Source organism: Dipodomys spectabilis, unplaced genomic scaffold (genome assembly GCF_019054845.1).
Source record: "Dipodomys spectabilis isolate Male_0828 unplaced genomic scaffold, ASM1905484v1 ptg000251l, whole genome shotgun sequence".
Lineage (NCBI taxonomy): Eukaryota > Metazoa > Chordata > Mammalia > Rodentia > Heteromyidae > Dipodomys > Dipodomys spectabilis.
This window is the reverse complement of record NW_024870928.1, coordinates 171,537-192,732: the sequence shown is the minus strand read 5'-3', so window position 1 is coordinate 192,732 and position 21,196 is coordinate 171,537. Positions and strand designations below refer to the sequence as shown.

Sequence of the window (21,196 nt, the reverse complement as noted above, 5' to 3'; positions counted from 1 at the left end):
GCTCAATCTGAGCAAGACATATCAGAAATCATTAAGGTGTCTTTTTTAGGGCTGTTTTTAAGGGCTGGTTTCCTTTTGCTTTGTATCTGCCTGGCTTTCTTTTTTCGTTCGTTCTTTCTTTCTTTTTTTTAATATCATCCCACTGTCAATAGCTCTTTGTGGTTTTCATTTCATGGGTGAAGCTGTTGGTGTTATTAATACATAAGGAAGTTGCCTTCATTTTTCTTGGCGTGGCTTTATTTGCTCGCAGGCTGTCTGTTTAACAGTGTTATAATTCGTCTGTGGGATCTTTTTGGCATTTTTCTTCTTTTTCTTGCTCTCTTTGCTTTGTATGTAGATACAGGGTTTTTTTGTATGATTGTTTGCTACGAAGTCTGCTCATTTTTCTATCAGACTCTGTCTAAGGCCTGCATTTGCGATAGCATTGAATCTTTTCCTTCTTCTTATTTTGTTTTTTGTTTTTTTGCCAGCCCAAGGGCTTGAGCTCAGGCCTGGACACTGTCCCAGAGCTTCTTTTGCTCAAGGACAACACTGTACCAATGGAGCCACAGCCCCACTTCAAGCTTTTTCTGTGTGTTTGCGCTACTGAGGAATCGAACCCAGGGCCTCATGCATGCTAGGTGAGCACTCTACCACAAAGCCACCCTTCCCAGCCCAATGCACCATTAAATCTGAGATTACTTTTTATCACAAAATCTCTTCCTATGGTGGGTGATTTCTTCTATGAGCAAGGCTTGGGTGTAATAAATAACTTCCTTTTTTTCTCTTTCTCTTTTGAATTCTCAGTGTAGTGAAGGTTGAAATAAATGTTTGAACCAGACCAAAGTGTGCGCTTTCAAAAGGCAAAAAAACCCGTTCCAGTAGGAAAGCTCCCACAAGGCATTGCGTTTTCTGTAGGCCTTTCTCACCTTGGCTGGAGTCTTAACAGCAGTAAGGTGTGTGGAGTCCCTGTAGGCTATGGAAAATAAAAATCTCAAAAGTGATAGGAACGGAAATGGTTTAATTATCTTCGGTGCACGTGTGTTTATTTTTGTCAGGCCTGGGGTTTGACCTCAGGGCCTGGGCCCTGTCCCTGAGCTCTGGTACTCTAAGTTGGTGCTCTACCACTTGAGCCACAGCATCCCTGGCAGTTTTCTGGTGGTTGGTTGGAGATCAGAGTCTCACAGACTTTCCTGCCCAGGCTGGCTTTGAACTACGATCCTCTAGACCTCAGCCTTCTGAGTAGTCAGGGTGACTGGTGTGAGCGTCGGGCGCCCAGCTCTGAAGAATTCTGCTTCTGCTTAACATCTGGTGGCCCCACAGACCTGTGCCATGTGCCCCACGCCCATCCCCCAAAACTTGCTTGGCCAAGTTTTTGACAAACAGCATTACTCACAATTTTTCTTAATTCCCCCCCCCCCCCCCTTCAAAGTGTTTGGAATTCTTCTCAAGATTTGCTGGTTAAACTCTGGAGATTAGTTGTTATTATGTAGTCAGGAGGTCTTAAATCATTCAGGAAAGGATTTTAAAAACTGAAGCTGTTCTATTCTCTAAATTTGTTGTTGTTTCGGAAATAAAAATGGCAGGGCACAATTCATATTTTTTGGGGGGGTCCGGTCACGGGGCCTGAACTCTGGGCCTGGGCGCTGTCCCTCAGCTCTACAGCTCAAGACTAGCGCTCTACCACTCGAGCCACAGCGCCACTTCTGGCTTTTTTCTTCTTGCTTATGTGGTGCTGAGGAATCGAACCCAGGGCCTCAGGCATGCAAGGCAAGCGCTCTACCTCTGAGCCACCTTCCCAGCCCGGCAGGTCACAATTCTTAAACCAGCCACCAAGGCCCAGGAATGGTGGCTCACCCTTCGTAATCCCGGCCCCAAAGTTAGCAGACTCTCTCCACTGTCGGCTGGTGTTGAACCACGATCCTCCGGATCGCAGCTGCCTGAGGAGCTGAGAGGTCAGGCGTGAGTCGTGTTATTCTCACCGCGTCATCGGCCCCTTGCTTTTCCAGGTCTGGATTTCCTGGTTTCCTCGTCCAGATTCCTGCTCACCAGCCATGGGGCGGAAGCTGGACCTGTCGGCGCTGACTGATGACGAAACGGAGCATGTTCTCCAGGTGGTGCAGAGAGACTTCAACCTGCGGAAGAAGGAGGAGGAGCGGCTGAGGTGAGATGCGTCTGGGAGGCCTGGCGCCGCAGGATCCCCAGGGACAGCGGTGTCCCGGTCCTTTAGGCCTCGTGGGCTGTGCGCTGGCTTTGTGGGCAGAGTGGGGTCCCTTGTGGGACTTGAACTCAGGGCCTGGGCGCCGTCCCTCAACTCTTCAGCTCAAGGCGAGTGCTCTACCACTTGAGCCACAGCGCCACTTCTGGTTTTCTGGTGGTTCATTAGAAAGAAGAGGCTCCCAGACTTTCCTGTCCCAGGCTGGCTTTGAACCGCGATCCTCAGATCTCAAGCCTCCTGAGTAGCTGGATTGACAGACACCCGGCTTGGAGTTACTTTTCCTAGGAGCAAATACTACTAATGAATAACCAGGGGGCTGGGAAGGTGGCTCAGTGGTAGAGTGCTTGCCTAGCATGCATGAAGCCCTGGGTTCCATTCCTCAGCACCACATACACAGAAAAGGCCAGAAGTGGTGCTGTGGCTCAAGTGGTAGAGTGCTAGCCTTGAGCAAAAGCAGCTCAGGGACAGTGGCCAGGCCACTGAGTTCAAGCCCCAGGATTGGCCAAAAGAGGGGGAAGTGGGAGGGACGAAGGGGGGAGTGAGAGAGGCCCTGAGTTCAAATCCAAGTCCTGGCAAGAAAGAGAACCCCACGTAGAGAGGGCTGTAGGCGTAAACGCGAGTCTCCGTTAATAGCCGGTGATTTCACAGTGTCACGCCAGGCTGTTAGGAAGGACTATTCACGGCACGGGCCATTGTTGGGCAAAATTGAGTCTAATGAGCTCACTTCCACTGTGCAAAAACACAGTCATCTTGGAATGCATGCAGCCCCACGGGCGGTGGGCACGGGCCACACGCCAGCAATTGCTTCCCTTAACTACAGCTACGCTGGCCTTTCCACGGCCAATGCATCCTGTGCGCAGGACTGGAAGACAGTTCTGGGCTCAGGGGAAGGAAGGGAGGGGCCCAGGAGACACTTCCAGCCTGGCTCAAAGGCTCAGCCTCTGTATTTATCCATTTACCTTCAGGAAAGCTGGCAGGCATGATACACTTGAGATCTATTTTCTTGTTTTTGCAAAAGGAACTCAGGGCCTGGTTGCTGTCCTGAGCTCCTGCACTCTTCTGTGGATGTGGTACTGAGGAATCGAACCCAGGGCCTCCTGCATGCAAGGCAAGCGCTCTACCACTGAGCCACCTTCCCAGCCTCGTCTTGCTGTTTGTTAACCATGGTAACTCTCTTGCTATACAGAAACTCCCCCGGAGAGAGATGAGTCCCTTGTGTTCACAGGGGGATGAGTGTTGCATGCGCATGCGTGAGCTCTCTCTCGCTCTATACAAGGCTCAGTTTTTGCTTTAAACCAACAACAGTCACAAGGATGCAAACAATCGCTCCAGAAGTTTCCATACCAAGGAAGAAGGCCTCGGTTCTTCCTGTCCTTTGGTTTTGGGGACAGGAAAATGGATCAGCAGAATTCACAAAGCTCTGATTGTGTGTGTGTGTGTGTGTGTGTGTGTGTGTGTGTGTGTGTGTGTTGGTTCTGGGCCTTGAACTCAGGACCTGGGTGCTGCCCTTGAGGGTTTTTTTTGTTGCTGTTGTTTTGTTCAAGGCTAGCTCTCTACCACTTGAGCCACAGCTCCACTTTTGGCTTTTTCTTTTTTCTTTTTTTCTTCTTTCTTTTTTTGGTGGTTCATTGAAGATAAAAAGTCTGATGGACTTTCCTGCCTGGGCTGGCCTCAAACTGAGATCCTCTAGATCTCAGCCTCCCTGAGTAGCTCGGATGACAAGTGTGAGCCACCACTACCCACTTAACTTCACAGCTTTAGGTCGGCACTGCTCCTGCTCAGCGTGCAAGGAACCCCCTCATCCCCCCGGCCGTGGGTCTCTCTTGAGCTTCTATGCTAATGTTGGGGCCCTAAACACCAGGACATTTGTCCCCTTAGTTCAGTGACTCTACCCTCTTCCAGCCCAATTCCTTTGTGGCTCTTGAGTTCTTGGCCTTTGTTTACTTTTCCCTTTGCAAATGTCACGGGGCTCAACTGCTGCCTTTCGATAAGAGTTTTCCACGCCTCTAACCCCTGCCTGGCCTTCCCGGCTCTGGGAAGCAGCCAGTGTTTGTCCTGTCTGAAATGTACACGCACTGAGCCTTTCGGCCAGGATCTCCACGTGGTGTGCTTGGCTTTCTGTGGCCGACGCTCTCTGTTTCTCATTGATGAAGCATAGAGCTGCGCTCTAGGGTAATAAGGAGAACTTCTTTCCCTATACTCAGGGCCTGGGCGCTGTCTCTCTGCTCTTTCACTCAAGGCTGGAGCTCTTACCATGTAAGACACACCGCTGCTTCCATCTTTTTGGTGGTTTGTTGCAAATTCAAGCGTTTCTCTGACGTGGCTGGCCTGAGCAGCGGGCCTCCAACTGAAATCCTCCAATCTCAGCCTCCGGAGGAAGCTAGGATGACAGGCGGGAGCCACCAGAGTCGGCCAGAGTGTTTATTGGTTGATGATCCCTTCAGTCTGTTTAGTTAATCAGTACTGAGCCTGGAACTCAGGATCTCTCCCTCTCTCTTGGCTTACTTGCTTAATTGAGGCTGGCACTCTGCCCCTTGAACCACAGCTCCACGTCGGGCTTTTTGTTGAGAGTCTCCCAGCCGTTTCTTGCCCACACCGGGCTGCGAAGCACGATGCTCGGATCCCATCTTTTCCTCAGAAACTCGGCGTGACAGATGGGAGCCACCAGCGCGCAGGTTGGAAACGCTTCTTAATGAATGTTCCTGGCGCTGCATCGCAAAGGCGGGTGAACATGCTGGATGGACTGTTTTGTTTTTAGAAATGCAGCTCCACAGGCCTGGGTGCGATCGATCTTCATTAGAGATGGATGCATAAGACCAAGAGTTCACCAGGTCCCCGCTGCCCTGGCGTTCTTAGAAAAAGCTTTGTGCAGTCAATGGGCAAAAGCCCTAAGGAGGGATGTGTCAGAAGGGAGAGGTAAACCGCAGAGAAATGCCCATCGCCCCCCGTAGTGGAGGAAATGCAAGTCAGAACAACTAAGATACCACCACCCCGGTTAGATTGGCCAACCTTGAGAAATCCCACAATGCTCGTGGGGAAGTGGGGGAGGGGAGCCGTACCGCATACTGGGGGTGGGGGGAACCATGAACTCCTGCACCCCCTCTGGACAGTTGCCGGAAAACGATACGCAGATCTTTCCCCACGACCTGGCCACACCGCCCCCTAGGTATCACCCAGAAGGCCAGGAGACCATGAAGACACCTGCGCAACCATGTTCACTGCCGCACTGCGCACCACCGCCAACGCCACGGATACAGCCCAGATGCCCACAACCCATGAGTGGATCCAAAACACACGGTACCTCCACACAATGGCATCTCACACGCCGGCAGAAAGAAGAATACTCTTTGTCGTTTGCAGGGAAATGGATAGACCTCAGACGAATCATGTGAAGTGAGGTCAGGCTCAGATCCCGGGCGCCATGTTTTCTCTCCTATGCGGAAGCTAGATCTACACTACACGGGCACGGGATGAATGACCCAGGACTAGGCCTTCACACACAGTGAGACCAAAGGAGAAGGCTTTTTTTTTTTTTTGGGTCAATCCTGGGACTCGAACTCAGGGCCAGATGGCTGTCCCTGAGCTTCTTTGTGCTCAAGGCTGGCGCTCTACCCCTGGAGCCACAGCGCCACTTCTGGCTTTTTCTTGAGTAATTTATTGGAGATACAGTCTCTCCTCCTTTTCCCCTGCTCCTCTCCTCCTCCTCCTCCTCCCCACCCCCTCCCCGAGGCTGAGTGTCACGTCAAGTGCATTTCCTGCGTGTCTGCAGCGTGCTGACAGCTGGTTTCTCCGTGGGAGATGGAATTTTTCGCACAAGGTCAGCTCAGCCGGGGACAAAAGCCTGTGGCTACAGCATCTATTTCTCTAGCCCCGGCTAACTCCAGACAGGGCGGCCTGTGCACATTAGCATATGCAAATGACATGCAAATGCACCCCGGCGGAAGAAGACTTACCATTTATTTAGAAGCAAAAGGCAGGAGTCTTGGCTTAGCTGGGTGCTGGTGACTCGTTCCTCCACTCCCAGCCCGGGGATGGGCAGGGCCCACCTAGGATCTACATGGAGCAGTGTGAACGGTCTAGGAGCTCACGCCTGTAATCCCAGCTACGCGGGAGGCTGACTGAGATCTGAGGATCAGATTTCTGTCTGTCTGTGTGCTGGTCCTGGGGCTCCGATTCAGGGCCTGTGCACTGTCCCTGAGCTTTTTCCCTCTAAGCTGGTGCTCTACCCCCCCAAGCCACAGCGCCACTTTGGGCTTTTGGCTGGTTCATGGTTGAGAAGTCTCTCAGGCTTTTCTGCCTGGGCTGGCTTCCGACGGTGGTCCTCACATGTCAGCCTCCTGAGTAGCTGGGATGACAGGTGTGAGCCACGCACGCCTGAGTGGAATCGATCTTTCTGGACCAACGGCTCACATTCTAGAACTGCAGCTGCTCAGAAGGCTGAGATCCCGAGGATCACGGCTCCAAGTGAGCCTGAGTAGACCTGTCCGAGACGCTCCCATCTCCAGTGGAACCGGCAAAATATCAGACTAGAGGCGTGGCTCAAGTGGTAGAGCACCCACCCAATGTTGTGAAGGAAAAAAAAAAGATTTTGATTTTTCCGTATGTTTGTTTGGGGGGTGGAGGGGGGTGGACAAGAGTCAGAATGTGGGGTGCCCTGGGGATGGGCTCCGTCGGGCCTCCTCACCCTCTCCCCCTCTCTCCCCCCAGCGAGATGAAGCGGAGGCTGGCGGAGGAAGGCAGCAGGTGCAGCATCCTGGCGAAGCACCCGCAGTTCGTGGCGCAGTGCTGCATGCGCTGCTGCACGCCCTTCACCTTCCTGCTCAACCCGCGGCGGCGCTGCGGGGACTGCAAGTTCAACGTGTGCCGCGCCTGCAGCTTCTACCACAAGCGCGACAGGGCGTGGCTGTGTGGCGTGTGCCAACAGGCCCGGTGAGTGCCCGCCCCGCCTTCAGTGCATGCGTGCATGCATGTATTGCTGGGTTTCTGGGGGCGATGGGACTCTCAGGGACTTTCCTACCCAGGCGGGCCTCGAGTCCCGATCCTCCAGGTCTCAGCCTCCCAACGCCCAGAGTCCACGGTCTGTCTCCCCGCAGGCTTCTGCGGGCGCAGTCTCTCGAGTGGTTCTACAACAACGTCAAGAGTCGGTTCAAGCGCTTCGGCAGCGCCAAGGTGCTGAAAAACCTCTATCGGAAGCACCGGCTGGAGACCGGCCCCTGTGCTGACCTTCTAGGTGGGCCGGCTCCATTGCGGGGGGTGGGGGGGGGGTGGGGGGGGGAGGGGCTGGTAGGGAGACAGAGACCTGGCTCAGAGACTCTCAGGCCCCAAACAGGTCTTTTTTCTTCAGTACCAGGTATCTGATAGTAGAATGGATAGCAGAGTCTCTGTGGAGTGGTTTGGTTTTGCCTTGATGTGTGTGTGTGTGTGTGTGTGTGTGTGTACGTGTGTACATGTACCCATATTGGGACTTGAACGCAGGGTCTGGGTGCCCTGCCTTAGAGCTTTTTCACTCAAGGATGGTGCTCTCCCATTTGAGCCACACCCCTCCTTCTGGCTTTTTGCTGGTCCATGGGCGGTGAGAATGACTTTGACTGGTCTGCCCCAGGGCTGGCTTTGAACTGCGATCCTCAGATCTCAGCCTCCTGAGTTGCTGGGATGACCGGCGTGAGCCACCAGCATCCAGATTCTGTGTTAAGGTTGTTTTATTGTTTTGTTTTGCTGCCAGTCCTGGGACTTGAACTCAGGGCCTGGACGCTGTCCCTGAGGTCTTTTGCTCAAGGTTGGCGCTATACCCCTTGAGCCACAGCTCCACTGCTGGCTTTTTCTGGTGCTGAGGAATCGAACCCAGGGCCTCCTGCATGCTAAGCAAGCACTCTACCACTGAGCCACATTCCCAGCCTCCAATTCTTTTTTTTTTTTTTCTTTTTGTCAGTCGTGGGGCTTGAACTCTGCGCCTGGGCGCTGTCCCTCAGCTCTTCAGCTCAAGGCTAGCGCTAGTACCACTTTTGAGCCACAGCGCCACTTCCAACTTTCTGGTGGTTCATTGGAGATAAGAGTCTCATGGGGGACTTTCCTGCCTGGGCTGGCCTCAAACTGCGATCCTCCAGATCTCAGCCTCCTGAGTCGCTGGGATGACAAGGCATGAGCCACCGGTGCCCGGCTCTGTGTCTAGTTCCGTTTCTTGGGTTCAAGCATTCCTATAAAGTGGGAGTTGGAGAGACGAGAATATCTCTGCAGATTGTGGGTATTTTCACTCCGGATCACCCAAAATAAACAGCGTCTTGCCCAGCGCGCCTGGCTGACTGAGACGTTGGAAAGTCACTTTTGCTGGGTTGTCAGAGACAACAAAACAGTCTGAGGCTGGTTTGGGGGTTTGTTTTGTTTTCATTGTTTCCCTTTCTTCCTGCTCCATACTTCTGTGCTTCCCGGGGCTGGAAGCCTGTCGGGGAAATCCTCCTCCCACCATTTGACCCTGTGGTTGCAGGCCCCGGGCTTTGAACTCAAGCCTCACGCTCTTACTTCTTGATGTTTTCACTTAAGGCCAGCGCTCTACCACTTGAGCCACACTTGCACTTTTCCAGCTTTTTGCTGGCTCCTTGGAGTTGCGAGTCTGCCAACTGTATCTGCCCTGGGTGACTTGGAACCATCCGCCCTCCCCTCAGCTCTGAACCTCCTAAGTAGCTGGGATTACAGGCGTGAGCCACCAGCTCTGGGCTCTTATTAAGTGTGCAGTTTGATTACTCGGAAAGACAAGCTGATGAGGGTTTGGTTGAAGCAGCTGGTGCCAGAAAAGCATTCACAGAATGTGAACGGCAGGTGTTTGCATCGCTGCTGACACAGCAAAGCAAAGGGATTCTGGGATTTTTTTTTTGCCCTTTGCCCGTAAGAAATGGGGCAGAAAAGAAAAAAAGCAGCTCATCCTCATTGCGTGTCCTGTATCTCCGCTGTTCTCTTAAGAGTGTCCTCTTCCCCATAGTCTTTGGCTTATGCCCTGTCTAAAAATACCCAGCGTTTAGGTAACGTGGAAAGCGGGGTGGATGGGTTAAAGCGCCGAGGATCACGCGGCGTTGAATAATGCCCATCAGAATCTGTTTTTCTAGCTGCCGGGCTCTGGGTGGCTCACATCTGTCTTTCCAGCTACTCAGGAGGCCGAGATGCGGAGGAACGCGGTTCAAAGCCAGCCTAGGGCAGGAACGTCCATGAGACTCTCATCTCCAATGAACCACAGGGAAACGGGAAGTGGTGCTATAGGTCCCAGTGGTAGAGCACCAGCCTCAAGCAAAAGAATCTCAGGGACAGTGCCCGGGCTCTGAGTTCAAGCCCCAGGACTGACCGAAATGAACAAAAAAGAGAACACACTTCCCTGCCAGGGCTGGCTTTGAACCACAATCCTCTAGATCTCAGCCTCCTGAGTAGCTAGGATGACAGGCGTGAGCCACCAGCGCCTGGCACGAAAGACCTTTGATCATTGTAGGATATCAGTTGATATCTCTGTCTTGTCTGTCTGTCTGTCTGTGTCACCTAGGAGGAAGCTTTATTGAGTCCAGCCTGGAGAATGAAGGGAGTCTTTCTGGCAGTGACTCAACTTTCTACCCGCAGTCGGAAGGTAAAGGTGTCTAGAATATCACAGCAGCTTAGGAAAATGTTGTCAGATTCAGGTAGACAACACTGCCTGGTCTCCGTGTTCCATTCTTTTTGGGGTTTGAACTCATGGCCTGGGCGCTGCCCCTGAGCTCTTTTGCTCAAGGCTGGCGTTCTACCACTTGAGCCACAGCGCCACTTCTGGTTTTCTGGTGGTTCCCTGGAAATCAGAGTCTCACAGACTTTCCTGCCCAGGCTGGCTTTGAACCAGGCACCTCGGATCTCAGCCTCCCGAGTAGGTGGGATGACAGGCGTGAGCCACATGCTCGTCATAGTTACCCTGTTTTGATGACCGCTTTGTGCAGATGGAAACAATGGGTCTTAGGGAGACTTACTCGCGCAGCAAGAGCCAATCTTATCCAGGAGAGAGAATGTAACTAGGAAGCTGGGCGTCGGGGAGAAGAACCTGGGAGACTATCAACACCAACTAACAGAAGTGGGGGTGTGCCATCCTTGAGTGAACGAGCCATGTGAGGCGGGGACACCTTGAGTCGAAGCTAGCACCCCAGACTAGCACCCCAGTTAAAACGAGAAGATCACAGTGAAAGCCATTATTTTATACAAATAATAGGTGTGACTTAAAAAAAAATACGTGTGTAAGTCAGGCACCAGTGGCTCACACCTAACAATCTCAGCTACTCAGAAAACAGACCTGAGGGTTCACAGTTCAAAGCCACCCAGGGCGGGAAAGTCCCTGACATTCTTACCTCTCATTAACCGGAAAGAAAATACATAAATAAATAAAAGCTGGGAATGGAAATGTGGCTCCAATGGTAAGAGCACCAGCCTTGAGCAGAAAAAGCTAAGGGTGAATGCCCAGGTCCTGAGTTCAAGTCGTGCACACACCCACACCCACACATGCACGCATGCGCACGTGAGCTCCCCAAGAGAATGATCACTCCAGGAAGCATTTGGTCTGATAACACCTTTGATTTTTTTTCTTATAAGTCTGCTTTTGGAAAGTTGGTTAAAAATAACTGCAGTGTCACAGATTCTGGGGGGCTAGATCCATGTCTTGCTCTACTGACCATCGTAGCCAGCCCATGACCTCCTGAGAGCCATCGTAGACTCCTCTGATTATGATCATACTTGTTAATGATGATGATGATTTTGTCTGTGACCCAGATTTCACTCACGGGTGCTCCTGATTGGCCCTCCCGCCCTGGCCCCGCCTTTGATTGTGTGTGTGTGTGTGTGTGTGTGTGTGTGTGTGTGTGTCAAAGGGCGTGAGCACCTCATTCATCAGTTGATGTAATTAGCACCCCATCTCATTCCGCTGAGGATTTCCAGCCGCTTACCCGCGATTTGCTTGAGTTGAGTGATCCACAACTAGAAGATGCTAAATAGAAAAACAGAGGAGGCTGGAATGGGGGGGGAGGCGTTTGACTGTGGCCCTCTCAGAGCCTCATTATTTGAGACACCTGCAGGGAAGAACGCTAGAAATGCTCCTGGGTGAAATGCAGCAGGCTCGCCAGTAGCCTGCAATTCTAGCTGGCTCAGGAGGCTGAGATGTAGAGGCTTGCGGTTCGAGGCCAGCCCCAGGGCAGGCAAATCTGTGAGACTCTGACCTCCGTGAACCACCAGAGAACCAGAAGTGGTGTCACATAGGAGGCTCAGGGACAGTGCCCGGGCCCTGAGTTCGAGCCCCATGACCAACCACCACCCCCCCCCCCCAAAAAAATTCAGCATGTGTGGTGGCGGGGCGCGGGGTGAGAGTGCCGGGCGGGAGGTGCGCGGCGGGGCCGGCGCCGCAGCAGCCTGGCGCTGCCGGGGCAGCCCGGGGCGCTGACGGGCGTGCTGCGGCCTCCCCGCCCAGGACCCGGCCTGATGGACACCCTGGCTGTGGCCTTGCGCGTGGCCGGAGAGGCCGTGGAGGAGGCCATCTGCAGGGCGGACGCGCACGGGGACAGCCTGGTAGGACTTCCTTCCGGGTAGGATCTGCCTCCTGGCGGCGCTTCCTCGCTGCGGGACTTCCTTCCCCGTCGGGCCTGCGCCCGCGATCGGGCTCGCTTCCTGATCGAACCCCTCCCCGGGCGGGCCTCCTTCCTCCCCGGGCGGGCCTCCTTCCTCCCCGGGCGGGCCTCCTTCCTCCCCGGGCGGGCCTCCTTCCAGCTTGGAGGAGCTTCCTGGGGGGGGGATCAGCTTCCTGGGGGAACTTCCTCCCGGGGCGGGCCTCCTTCCTGGGGGGATCAGCTTCCTGGGGGGACTTCCTCCCCGGGCGGGCCTCCTTCCTGGGGGGATCAGCTTCCTGGGGGGGACTTCCTCCCCGGGCGGGCCTCCTTCCTGGGGGGATCAGCTTCCTGGGGGGGGATCAGCTTCCTGGGGAGGATCAGCTTCCTGGGGGGACTTCCTCCCCGGGCGGGCCTCCTTCCTGGGGGGATCAGCTTCCTGGGGGGACTTCCTCCCGGGGCGGGCCTCCTTCCTGGGGGGGGCTCATTTCCTGGGGGGACTTCCCGGGCGGGCCCAGCTTCCGGGCGCGCTTCCACCTCGCCGGGCGGGTGTTTCCTGGGGGGGGGGGCGCTCCCCGGAGATCTCGCGAGAGCATCGTGCCCCCCCCCCCCTCGTCCAGGAGCAGCAGGACGAGGCGCGCTACCTGCGGGAGCACCGCGACGAGCTGACGGAGGAGCTGGCCGGCGCCATCGTGCACAAGGTGCGAGGGCGCGCGCGGCGGCGGGGGGGGGGGGGGGCGACCCCGGCCGACCCCTCACCCCCCCCCCCCCGCCCCCAGATCATCCGGAGGCAGAGGAGCCGCAGCCCCGAGGCCTCCCGGCCCGCGCGCCCCCGCCAGGCGCCCGCCGCCGCCGCGCTCGGGGTGAGTGACCCCCCAGCCCCCCGTGCCGCGCCGGCTCGAGCCCCGGGCTTCGCTCACCCCCTTCCTCCTCCCGCAGCGATCCCGGTCCGAGCTGGCGCTGGCCGGGGCCGGGGAGGCCGCCCTGCGGGCCGGGCCCGGATGGAGGAGCGTGGACGGGCTGCCCGGAGCAGGTGCGTGGGGGCGGGCCGGCACGCGCATGCGCGCACGCACACCCACCCCCGACACAGGCGCATGCGCGCACACCCCCCCATACACCCACCCCCGACACACGCGCATGCGCGCCCACACCCACCCCCGACACACGCACATGCGCGCCCACACCCACTCCCGACACACGCGCATGCGCGCGCACATCCACCCCCCCGACACGCGCATGCGCGCACCCCCCCATACACCCACCCCCGACACACGCGCATGCGCGCACACACGCCCCCCGACACGTGCGCATGCGTGCACACACACCCCACACACGCGCATGCACACACCCCTGACGCGCGCATGCGCGCGCACACACCCACACTCAACACGCGCATGCGCGCGCACACACCCATACTCGACATGCGCGCATGCGCCCACACACCCACTCCGACACGCGCATGCGCGCACTCACGACACGCGCGCATGCGCACACCCACACCACCCCCGACACTCCACGCAGCTCGTCATCTGGTTCGTGGTTGAGGCTGGCGCTCTACCACCTGAGCCTCAGCGCCATGCCCCGCTCTGTGTGGTGCTGGGGAGCGGAGCCCAGGGCCTCGTGCGTGCGAGGCGCCGCTCCGCCCGCGCCGCCCCCCGCCGCCTCGCCTGCCTGCGCGGGCGGCTGTGAGCCCGCTCCTCCCGCCCCAGAGCCCCGCTCCGGGGTGACCCCTCACGCCGTGCCCCCCTCCCAGCAGGCCGGGCGGCCCCCGCCCTGCACAGCCCCGACGGGAACTGGGCGGCAGTAGCGGGGGGCACACTGCCCCCCACGCGCGGGCTGGCCGCGCCCCGGGCCGGCGCCCTGCGGGCCCTGGCGGCCGCCTGCAGCGCGCCCTCCGCCTACGACGGCGTGGCCTCCGACAGCGAGGATGACCCGGACTGGAGCCACACCCCGAGCAAGCTGCACCCCACCTCCCCGTCCCGGGGCCGCCCCCCGCACCCCGGGGCCACGGGCTCCGACTCCGAGACCTCCTCGGCCGGCTCATCCCGGGAGGCGGGGCGCCGGGCCAGGCTGTCGTGGCTGCAGAGGAGGGCACCCCAAAACCCTGCCACCGACACAGCGCGCCCCTGGGGAGGGCTGGATGAGAACTCGAACCCGCAGGCCCCGCGCGGGGAGACCTCGGACAGCAGCGAGCAAGAGGACGCGCTGCGCCCCGCCGACCGCAGGGCCAAGCGCTGGAGGAGGGCCTGGGGCCCCAGCGCCCAGGAGCCCGACGGAGCCGCAGCCCGGGATCCGCACGCACACGCGGTAAGAGAGCTGTGCACCGTGCACACTCACCGCCGCACCCACGCCACCTAATTTTGTCATTTTTAAAAATTTTTGTCACTGGTGGGATTCGAACTCAGGTCCTGGGCATTGTCCCTAAGTTCTTTTGCTCACAGCTGGTGCTCTACCACTTTGATCCGCATTTATTTATTTGTTTATGGCACCACTTCCCGCTTTCTGGTGGATCATTGGAGCTCAAGAGTCTCATGGACTTTCCTCCCCGGCACTGGCTTTGAACTGCGATCCTCTGGATCTCAGTCTCCTGAGTAGCTGGGATGCTGGGCATGAGCCACCAGAGCATGGCTCAAAAGCTGGAATCTCTGTGCACCCTGCTAGCTGGGTCATGGCTGCCTGCCAGGCTGCCGCGCTGGGTTTGTTACTTTTGTCTCTTGGAGTCACCCTCCTGTCGCCCTGCTCAGGAGGCTGAGATCTAGAGGATCGTGGTTCAAGGCCAGCCCAAGCAGGAAAGTCCAGTGAGGAGTCTTCATCTCCAACGCAGCAGCCAGAAGCAAAAACGGGACAGGAGCTGTGGCTCAAGTAGTAGAGCACCACTAGCCTCGAGCAAAAGAAGGGAGAGTGCAAGGACCTGAGTTCAAGCCCCAGTACCGGCACGAAAGAGATGGGGGAGAGGGAGGAGCGGGGATGTGTGGCTCACCATGCTGCCCCCCCGACCCCCCACTCCGCAGGCGTCTGGTGACTTTGCAGAGACCAATTGTCCACATGTCCTGGCCAAGGAGCGGAGGAGCAGCGGACGCCCTGAGCTGGGCGGGAAAATGAGCGAGGAGGAGGAGGAGGAGACGTCGTCGGGGGAGGAGCCGGGGTGTGGGCCCCAGGGGGAATCGGGGAGCCGGGGGGAAGGCGCGGCGAGCGACAGCAATGGAGGTACCCGGCATGCACCCCATGAGCTGAAGAAGGTAGGGTATGTTACTACATAATAGCATTACGCTGGTTCTAGCACGTCGTTATAGAACCATAACGTGATAGTTGCTATGGTGCACTATTGGTGGTAATACAGCTATGACAATGTGCTATCATACAGTACAATACTATATTAGGATCGCCGTCTCCTCTCCCCTGGCCACTGAGGAGTTAACAGGTCATCTTCTCTCTCTTTTTTTCCCTGCGGCCCAAGAATGGCAGAGCCGAGAGCGGGGTGAGCTCCGAGCTGCAGCTCCTGTCGGCGGTGCTGGAGCAGGTGAGCTGCTCTCCTCCAACCCACCATTGCAGCCCAGGGGCCAGGGGTTGGGGCTGGAGCCCAGACACACACACACACACAGGGCCGGGCACCAAGGCTCACACCTGCCATCCTAGCCACTCAGGAGGCTGAGGTCGGAGGATCGGGGTTAGAAGCCGGCTTGGGCAGGAAGATCCAAATGCTGTGCTCTCTGATGAGTCACCAACGAAAGCCAGAAGTGGAGCTCTGACTCAAGGGGTAGAGTACCATGAGGGAAAAAACAGAAAGCTAAGGGACAGTGCCCCAGCCCTGAGTTCAAGCACTAGTCCAGGCTGTACCAGCAAGACTGAAGCCTGCCTCAGCCTCCCACTGGTGTTTTTTTGTTGCGCTTGGAGTCAGGAGAGGACTAGCAAGACACAGATCATTCTGTTTCAATGTCTGTGTCGTCTCGGGGGCCTGGTGCTCTTGTTTGGCTTTTTGGCTCTACCACCTGAGCCACAGCTCCAATTCCATCCAGCTTTTTGGTGGTTCACTGGAGTCTCACGGATTTCTCCACACGAGCTGGCCTCGAACCCCGATCCTCCCGATCTCAGCCTCCTGAGTGGCTCAGAGGCCAGCAGGGAGCCAGTCTTGAGGGAAAATAAAGGGACAGTGGCTGGGCCCTGGGTTCAAGCCCTCATCCCACCAGCAGTGGGCAGGCAACTGAGCAGCCTCTGCTCACCTCTCCGCCCTCCCTGTGATTCTAGAACATTCCTGGTAAATCTCAGCAGCGAGGCCGGAGTCAGCCAGTCCTGAGCCTCCCCTTCCTCTGTGTACTTTCCTTTCCTCCCATCTCCTTGTCCTTTCCCCCACGTCCGTGTCTGCGTGCGTGCGTGCATGCGTGGGTGCGTGCCTCGCGCCAGGGTGACGCAGACACCTGCGCGTCCCGGTTAATGTGCGGCTCTTGTCTTCTGTCCCCCACCGCCGTGTGTGTTGGCCACACAGAAGTGTTCTGCTGTTTCTCTCTGCAACATCTCCACAGAAGTGCTCAAGCTCATCAACGCCGCCGAGGCGCTCCTGGACGAGCCCACGGGCCCCACGCCGCGCCCCCCCGACACGGCGCAGGGAGCTCTGCCCCGCGGGGCCGACTGTGACAGCCTGGACCGACAGCTCACCGCCCTGGAAGGAAATGTAAGAGGAAGGGAGTCTGCCCAGGGCGGAGGAGGCTGAGATGCCCGTCCACCATCCACGGGGCTCGCCCCGTGTGGACACGCGCGCGCACACACACACGTTTCTGGACCAGTACAGTGTCAAAAACAGCAGTCCAGCCACACCCTAGTGGCTCAGACCTTGAGATCCTAGCCACTCAGGAGGCTGAGATCCAGAGGATCGTGGTTCACAGCCAGCCCCAGGGCAGAAAAAGTCCCTGAGATGCCTTTTTTTTTGGGGGGGGGGGCGGGGAACAGTGTTGGGATTGGAACTCAGGGCCTGGGCACTGACCCTGAGATTTTTTTTTTGGTGCTCTACCACTTGAGCCACAGGGCCACTTTTGGTTTTGCTTTTTGTGGTGTAGTGGAGATCAGAGGTCTCAGGGACTTTCCTGCCCGGGCTGGCGTTGAACCGCGATCCTCCCGATCTCTTCCGACAGGTGTACCTAGCCGCGGGGACTGTGTACAGCCTGGAGGGCCAGCTGAGCGAGCTGGAGGACGCGGCCCGGGGCATCCACAGCCACACCAACGAGGCGGAGCTGGCGGAGCTGGAGGACCAGGCGGCCACGGCCGCTGCGCGCGTGCACCACGCCGAGCTGCAGGTGAGGGAAGAAGCGGGAAACCACGCCGCAGCACAATCCCTCTTCCTGTGTGTTTGTCGTGGACCTTGAACTCAGGACCTGGCCGCTGTCTCTGAGCTCTTCAGCTCACGGTGGACACTCCACCGCTTTGGGCCCTAGATATGGCGCCACTTCGGGTTTTCTGGTGGTTCATGGGAGATAAGAATCTCTCAGACTTTCCTGCCCAGGCTGGCTTCGATCCACGATCCTCCGGATCTCAGCCTCCAGAGTCGCTGGGATGACAGGCGTGAGCCACACAGTGCCCGGCCCAAAGTGGAATTTGAAACTCACCAAGGAAACACTTGGAGTGTTCAGTTTTCCTTTAGTGCCCAAGTGCCAGGTGGCGTGGAGAGCGTGAGTGTGAGCACGCGTGTGCAAGCCTGACGCGCAGCCAGCGCGCTGTGTGTAGCCAGCGCGCCCCGCCCTGTCGACTGCGCTCAATTTATGTCTCCTCATGCCTTCAGATCTCGGACATCGAGAGCCGCATTTCTGCGCTCACCATCGCGGGCCTGAACATCGCGCCGTGCGGACGCCTCACCAGAAAACGCGAGCAGAAGCAGAGCAACCCGGTGCGTGCAGCTCCCCCCCAACCCCCCCCCTCCCCCAGAAAATCCACAGAATGCTAAAGATAAACCTCCCAGGGACTCAGGAGGAGGCTAAGATCTGGGGGACAGAGGATCAAAGCCAGCCTAGAATAGGAAAGTCCATGAGACTCTTCCCTCCAGTGAATCCATCACCAGAGAACCAGAAGTGGCGCTGTGGCTCAAGTGGTAGAGCATTGCCTTGAGCAAAAGCAGCCCAGGGACAAGCGGCCAGGCTCTGAGTTCAAGTCACAGGGAACAGCACAAAATTAACAAAATAGTTTTGGTTCCAAAAATGGGTCGATGGCTGGGAAGGTGGCTCAGTGGTAGAGTGCTCGCCTAGCATGCAAGAAGCCCTGGGTTCCATTCCTCAGCACCACAGACACAGAAAAAGCCAGAAGTGGTGCTGTGGCTCAAGGGATAGAGCGCTAGCCTGGAGCAGAAGCAGCTCAGGGACAACGCCCAGGCCCTGAGTTCAAGCCCCAGGACTGGCAAAAAAAAAACAAAAAGCCAAAACAAACCTGAAGATGTGTTGGTGATTTGCGTTGTGTTTGCAGGTCCAAACTATAGACACGTCCAGACAGCTAAGACGGAAATTGCCTGCTCCTCCTTTGAAAGGTACGACTTTGGGAGACCGCAGAGGACCGAGTTCAACTCACTCATCTGGAATAACTCAGACAGGAATGGGGATGGATTGATTGATTGATTGATTTTTCGTGTTGGTCATGGGGCTTGAACTCTGGGCCTGGGCGCTGTCCCTCAGCTCTTCAGCTTAAGGCGAGCGCTCTACCACTTGAGCCACAGCGCCACTTCCGGCTTTTTCTGTTTATGTGGTGCTGAGGAATCGAACCCAGGGCCTCATGCATGCAAGGCTAGCGCTCTACCACTTGAGCCACAGCACCACTTCCGGCTTTCTCTGTGTGTGTGGTACTGAGGAATCGAACCCGGGGCTTCATGCATGCTAGGTGAACGCTCTACCACTGAGCCACAGTATCAACTGAATAATAGTAATGTTTTTGAACTATTGGGTGGGAAAGATGCAAAGAGCCAACAGTCAGACTTGTACAGGAATGGGATGCTTTTCCCCCCTCCTCTTCCTTCCCTACTAATATTCCACTTTCTGCAAAACAGTTACTGACAATGTTGTGTTTGGGTGTTTTTGTTCCTTTCAGCTGAAAAACTAGAAGCATCGTCCATGACTGACATTAAAACATTTAACCGCAATTTTGTTCTCCAAGGCTGTTGCCCGTCAAACAGGCCTGCAGAGAGAAAAATCACCACCCAGGACTCGGGGGTAAGTTCCTCTTTCTAACCACCCTTCCCTTTCCTTCCAGAAGCTACCTATGTGCTAGAGCCTTCTATAGCTCACGCTGGAAGATCTGCAGGTCTTGTGGTCTCTTTTGGATTGAATGGACAGTATTTTAAAAAAAAAAAAAAACGAGAGTGGCGCTGGTGGCTCACGCCTGCCATTGCAGCCCCTCAGGAGGCTGAGATCTGGAGGATCATGGTTCGAAGCCAGCCTGGGCAGAAAAGTCCTTTTGAGACTCTTATGGCCAAGGAACCACCAGAAAACCCGAGACGGTGCCATCTATATGGCTCAGAAGGGGTAGAGCCACCAACCTTGAGTGGAAATTGCTCAGGGACAGCGTGCAAGCCCTGAGTTCAAGCCCGGGGACTGGCAGAAAGGAAGGGAGGGAGGGAGGGAAGGAAACTTCACACCAGTTTGTCACTAAATTCAGGTGACATTGTGCAAAAAGTAAACGGATCTGTCCCTGACCTGCGTCACCGTGAGCCCTCGAACCCCGAAGAACAATTCCCAAACCCAACACAAACCCTGTCCCTGCTGCAAGAGACTTAAGTTGTACGACCCTCTCTGAACACACGCACGCACGCGCGCGCACACACACACGTGCGCTCTCGCGCCGAGACTACGGTGTCTCCCCAGGAGCCTGCCGTGGAGTCGGCTGCCACACAGTGACCCGGGGAGCCTGCCAGTAGTACTGCGTGGGCCGCACACGCCAGTGCCTTCCCTCCACGCCCGCCCGCGCCCGGGCCGTCAGCCCACGCACACGCCAGGAAAGCCATCTCCAGCCTCGGGCCCTGGGCCGCCTCCACCCTCCGTCTCTGCCTCCGGAGCCCAGGAGAGAGCAGCCTGCGCCCAGCACCGGCTTCACCGGCAGAGCCGCACGCCCAAGCGCTCATCTCTTGTCTCAGGCCTTGCTACTGTGGGTCGTCTGTAAGATCGTTTTTGTTTTTTTTTTAAGTATTCTTACTGTGATTGCTGTTGTTGCCTTGTAACCAGTTGACTGCACTGGAAAGTTCTGGCGAAGGGCAGGTAGAGTGAGGAAGAGGGAACTTCCTCAGGTCATCACCAGTGCTGTGTGTATGTTTCTATCAAACCACTCAAGTATTTTTGTCTTTCCGGGCGCCGGTGGCTCCCGCCTGTCATCCCAGCGACTCAGGAGCCTGAGATCGGGAGGATCGTGGTTCAGAGCCAGCCCGGGCAGGAAAGTCGAGGAGCGATCCTTCCATCTCCAGTGACCCAGCAGAAAACACAGCCCGAAGAGAAGGTGTGACTCAAGTGGCGAGCGCCAGCGCTGAGCCGGGGAATCAACGCCAAGTCAGAGCGCAGGGCCTCGGTGCACGCCGCCGGCACGCGAGAGCGACACGGGACAGAGGGACCGACCCCGTCCACGCAAGCCGCGCACGACGCGACACGGGCTGCGCGCGCACCGGGGTTTTTCTCTTTGCCGGTCGTGGGGCTTGAACTCGGGGCCTGGGCGCTGCCCCTCAGCCCCTCAGCTCCAGGCTGGCGCTCCACCACTTGGGCCACAGCGCCCCTTCCGGCCGCTTCTGTGCAGGTGGCACTGAGGACTCGAACCCAGGGCTCCGTGCATGCGAGGCGAGCGCTGTGCCACCGAGCCCCTGCCCAGCTGGCCAGTCATTTTCCTACAACTAAGGCCAGAGGTGGGTTGTTTTCTGTTTTGTTTGTTTTTTTAACTTGCCAAAGCCACGCCTCCTCTTAGGTGTGAACCCGGGATTCGAACCCGGGTCCTGCGGCTCGCTGGCTCGCGGCTGGCTGGCGCCCGGCCCGCTGAGCCACGCCCCTGCCAGTCCCTGCAGCGGGGTGGGGTCTGCTTGAACGTCTGTGTTCATTGGCTGCCTCGGGCAGTCCCCGGCCTCCTCATTGGCTACCGCCGGAGGGGGCGGGCCTTCCTCGCTGAAGTCCCCGGATGTGCGCGGTCCCCTGGATAAAGATGCGTGGCGCGACCTCGCGGAAATAAAGCAGACACGCCCGCTCCGCGCCGTCTGGTGTCTTCATGGCGGACGGGGCCCCGGGCCCGGGCCCCAGCCTCCGGGCGGCCGGGCGCCAGGCCTAGCCCGGCCTTGCGCAGGGGCCAGGGCCGGCCGGCCGCGGGCTCGAGGCCCAGGCGCGATGCGCCCTTCCGTGTTGGCCCTCCAGCCTGAGCTCGCCCCAACACCGGCCCAGGCCACGGAACGGGCCAAGACCTGGTTTTCCGGGGT

General features: G+C 57.3%; 1 protein-coding gene across 1 annotated transcript; it reads left to right on the top strand.

The window, feature by feature from the left end:
* Window positions 1-579: 579 nt before the first annotated feature.
* On the top strand, window positions 580-20,970 carry LOC122124882 (myosin VIIA and Rab interacting protein). Its single transcript, XM_042699460.1, has 18 exons — window positions 580-620; window positions 1,989-2,143; window positions 6,905-7,126; window positions 7,291-7,427; window positions 9,720-9,800; window positions 11,652-11,749; window positions 12,405-12,485; window positions 12,564-12,647; window positions 12,724-12,817; window positions 13,541-14,091; window positions 14,796-15,023; window positions 15,242-15,304; window positions 16,268-16,453; window positions 16,911-17,072; window positions 17,555-17,659; window positions 18,229-18,289; window positions 18,844-18,965; window positions 19,617-20,970. Exons 2-18 carry the CDS (start codon window positions 2,034-2,036, stop codon window positions 19,647-19,649), a joined length of 2,418 nt encoding a protein of 805 aa, XP_042555394.1. The 5' UTR covers window positions 580-620; window positions 1,989-2,033; the 3' UTR covers window positions 19,650-20,970.
* Window positions 20,971-21,196: the final 226 nt, after the last annotated feature.

Bases quoted from the DNA above. Each gene is read 5' to 3' on its own strand.
- LOC122124882 (XM_042699460.1), top strand. From the start codon at position 2,034: ATGGGGCGGAAGCTGGACCTGTCGGCGCTGACTGATGACGAAACGGAG. The intron at 12,486-12,563 runs GTGCGAGGGCGC...CCCCGCCCCCAG, and splicing joins CCGGCGCCATCGTGCACAAG to ATCATCCGGAGGCAGAGGAG. The intron at 17,660-18,228 runs GTGCGTGCAGCT...TTGTGTTTGCAG, and splicing joins AGCAGAAGCAGAGCAACCCG to GTCCAAACTATAGACACGTC.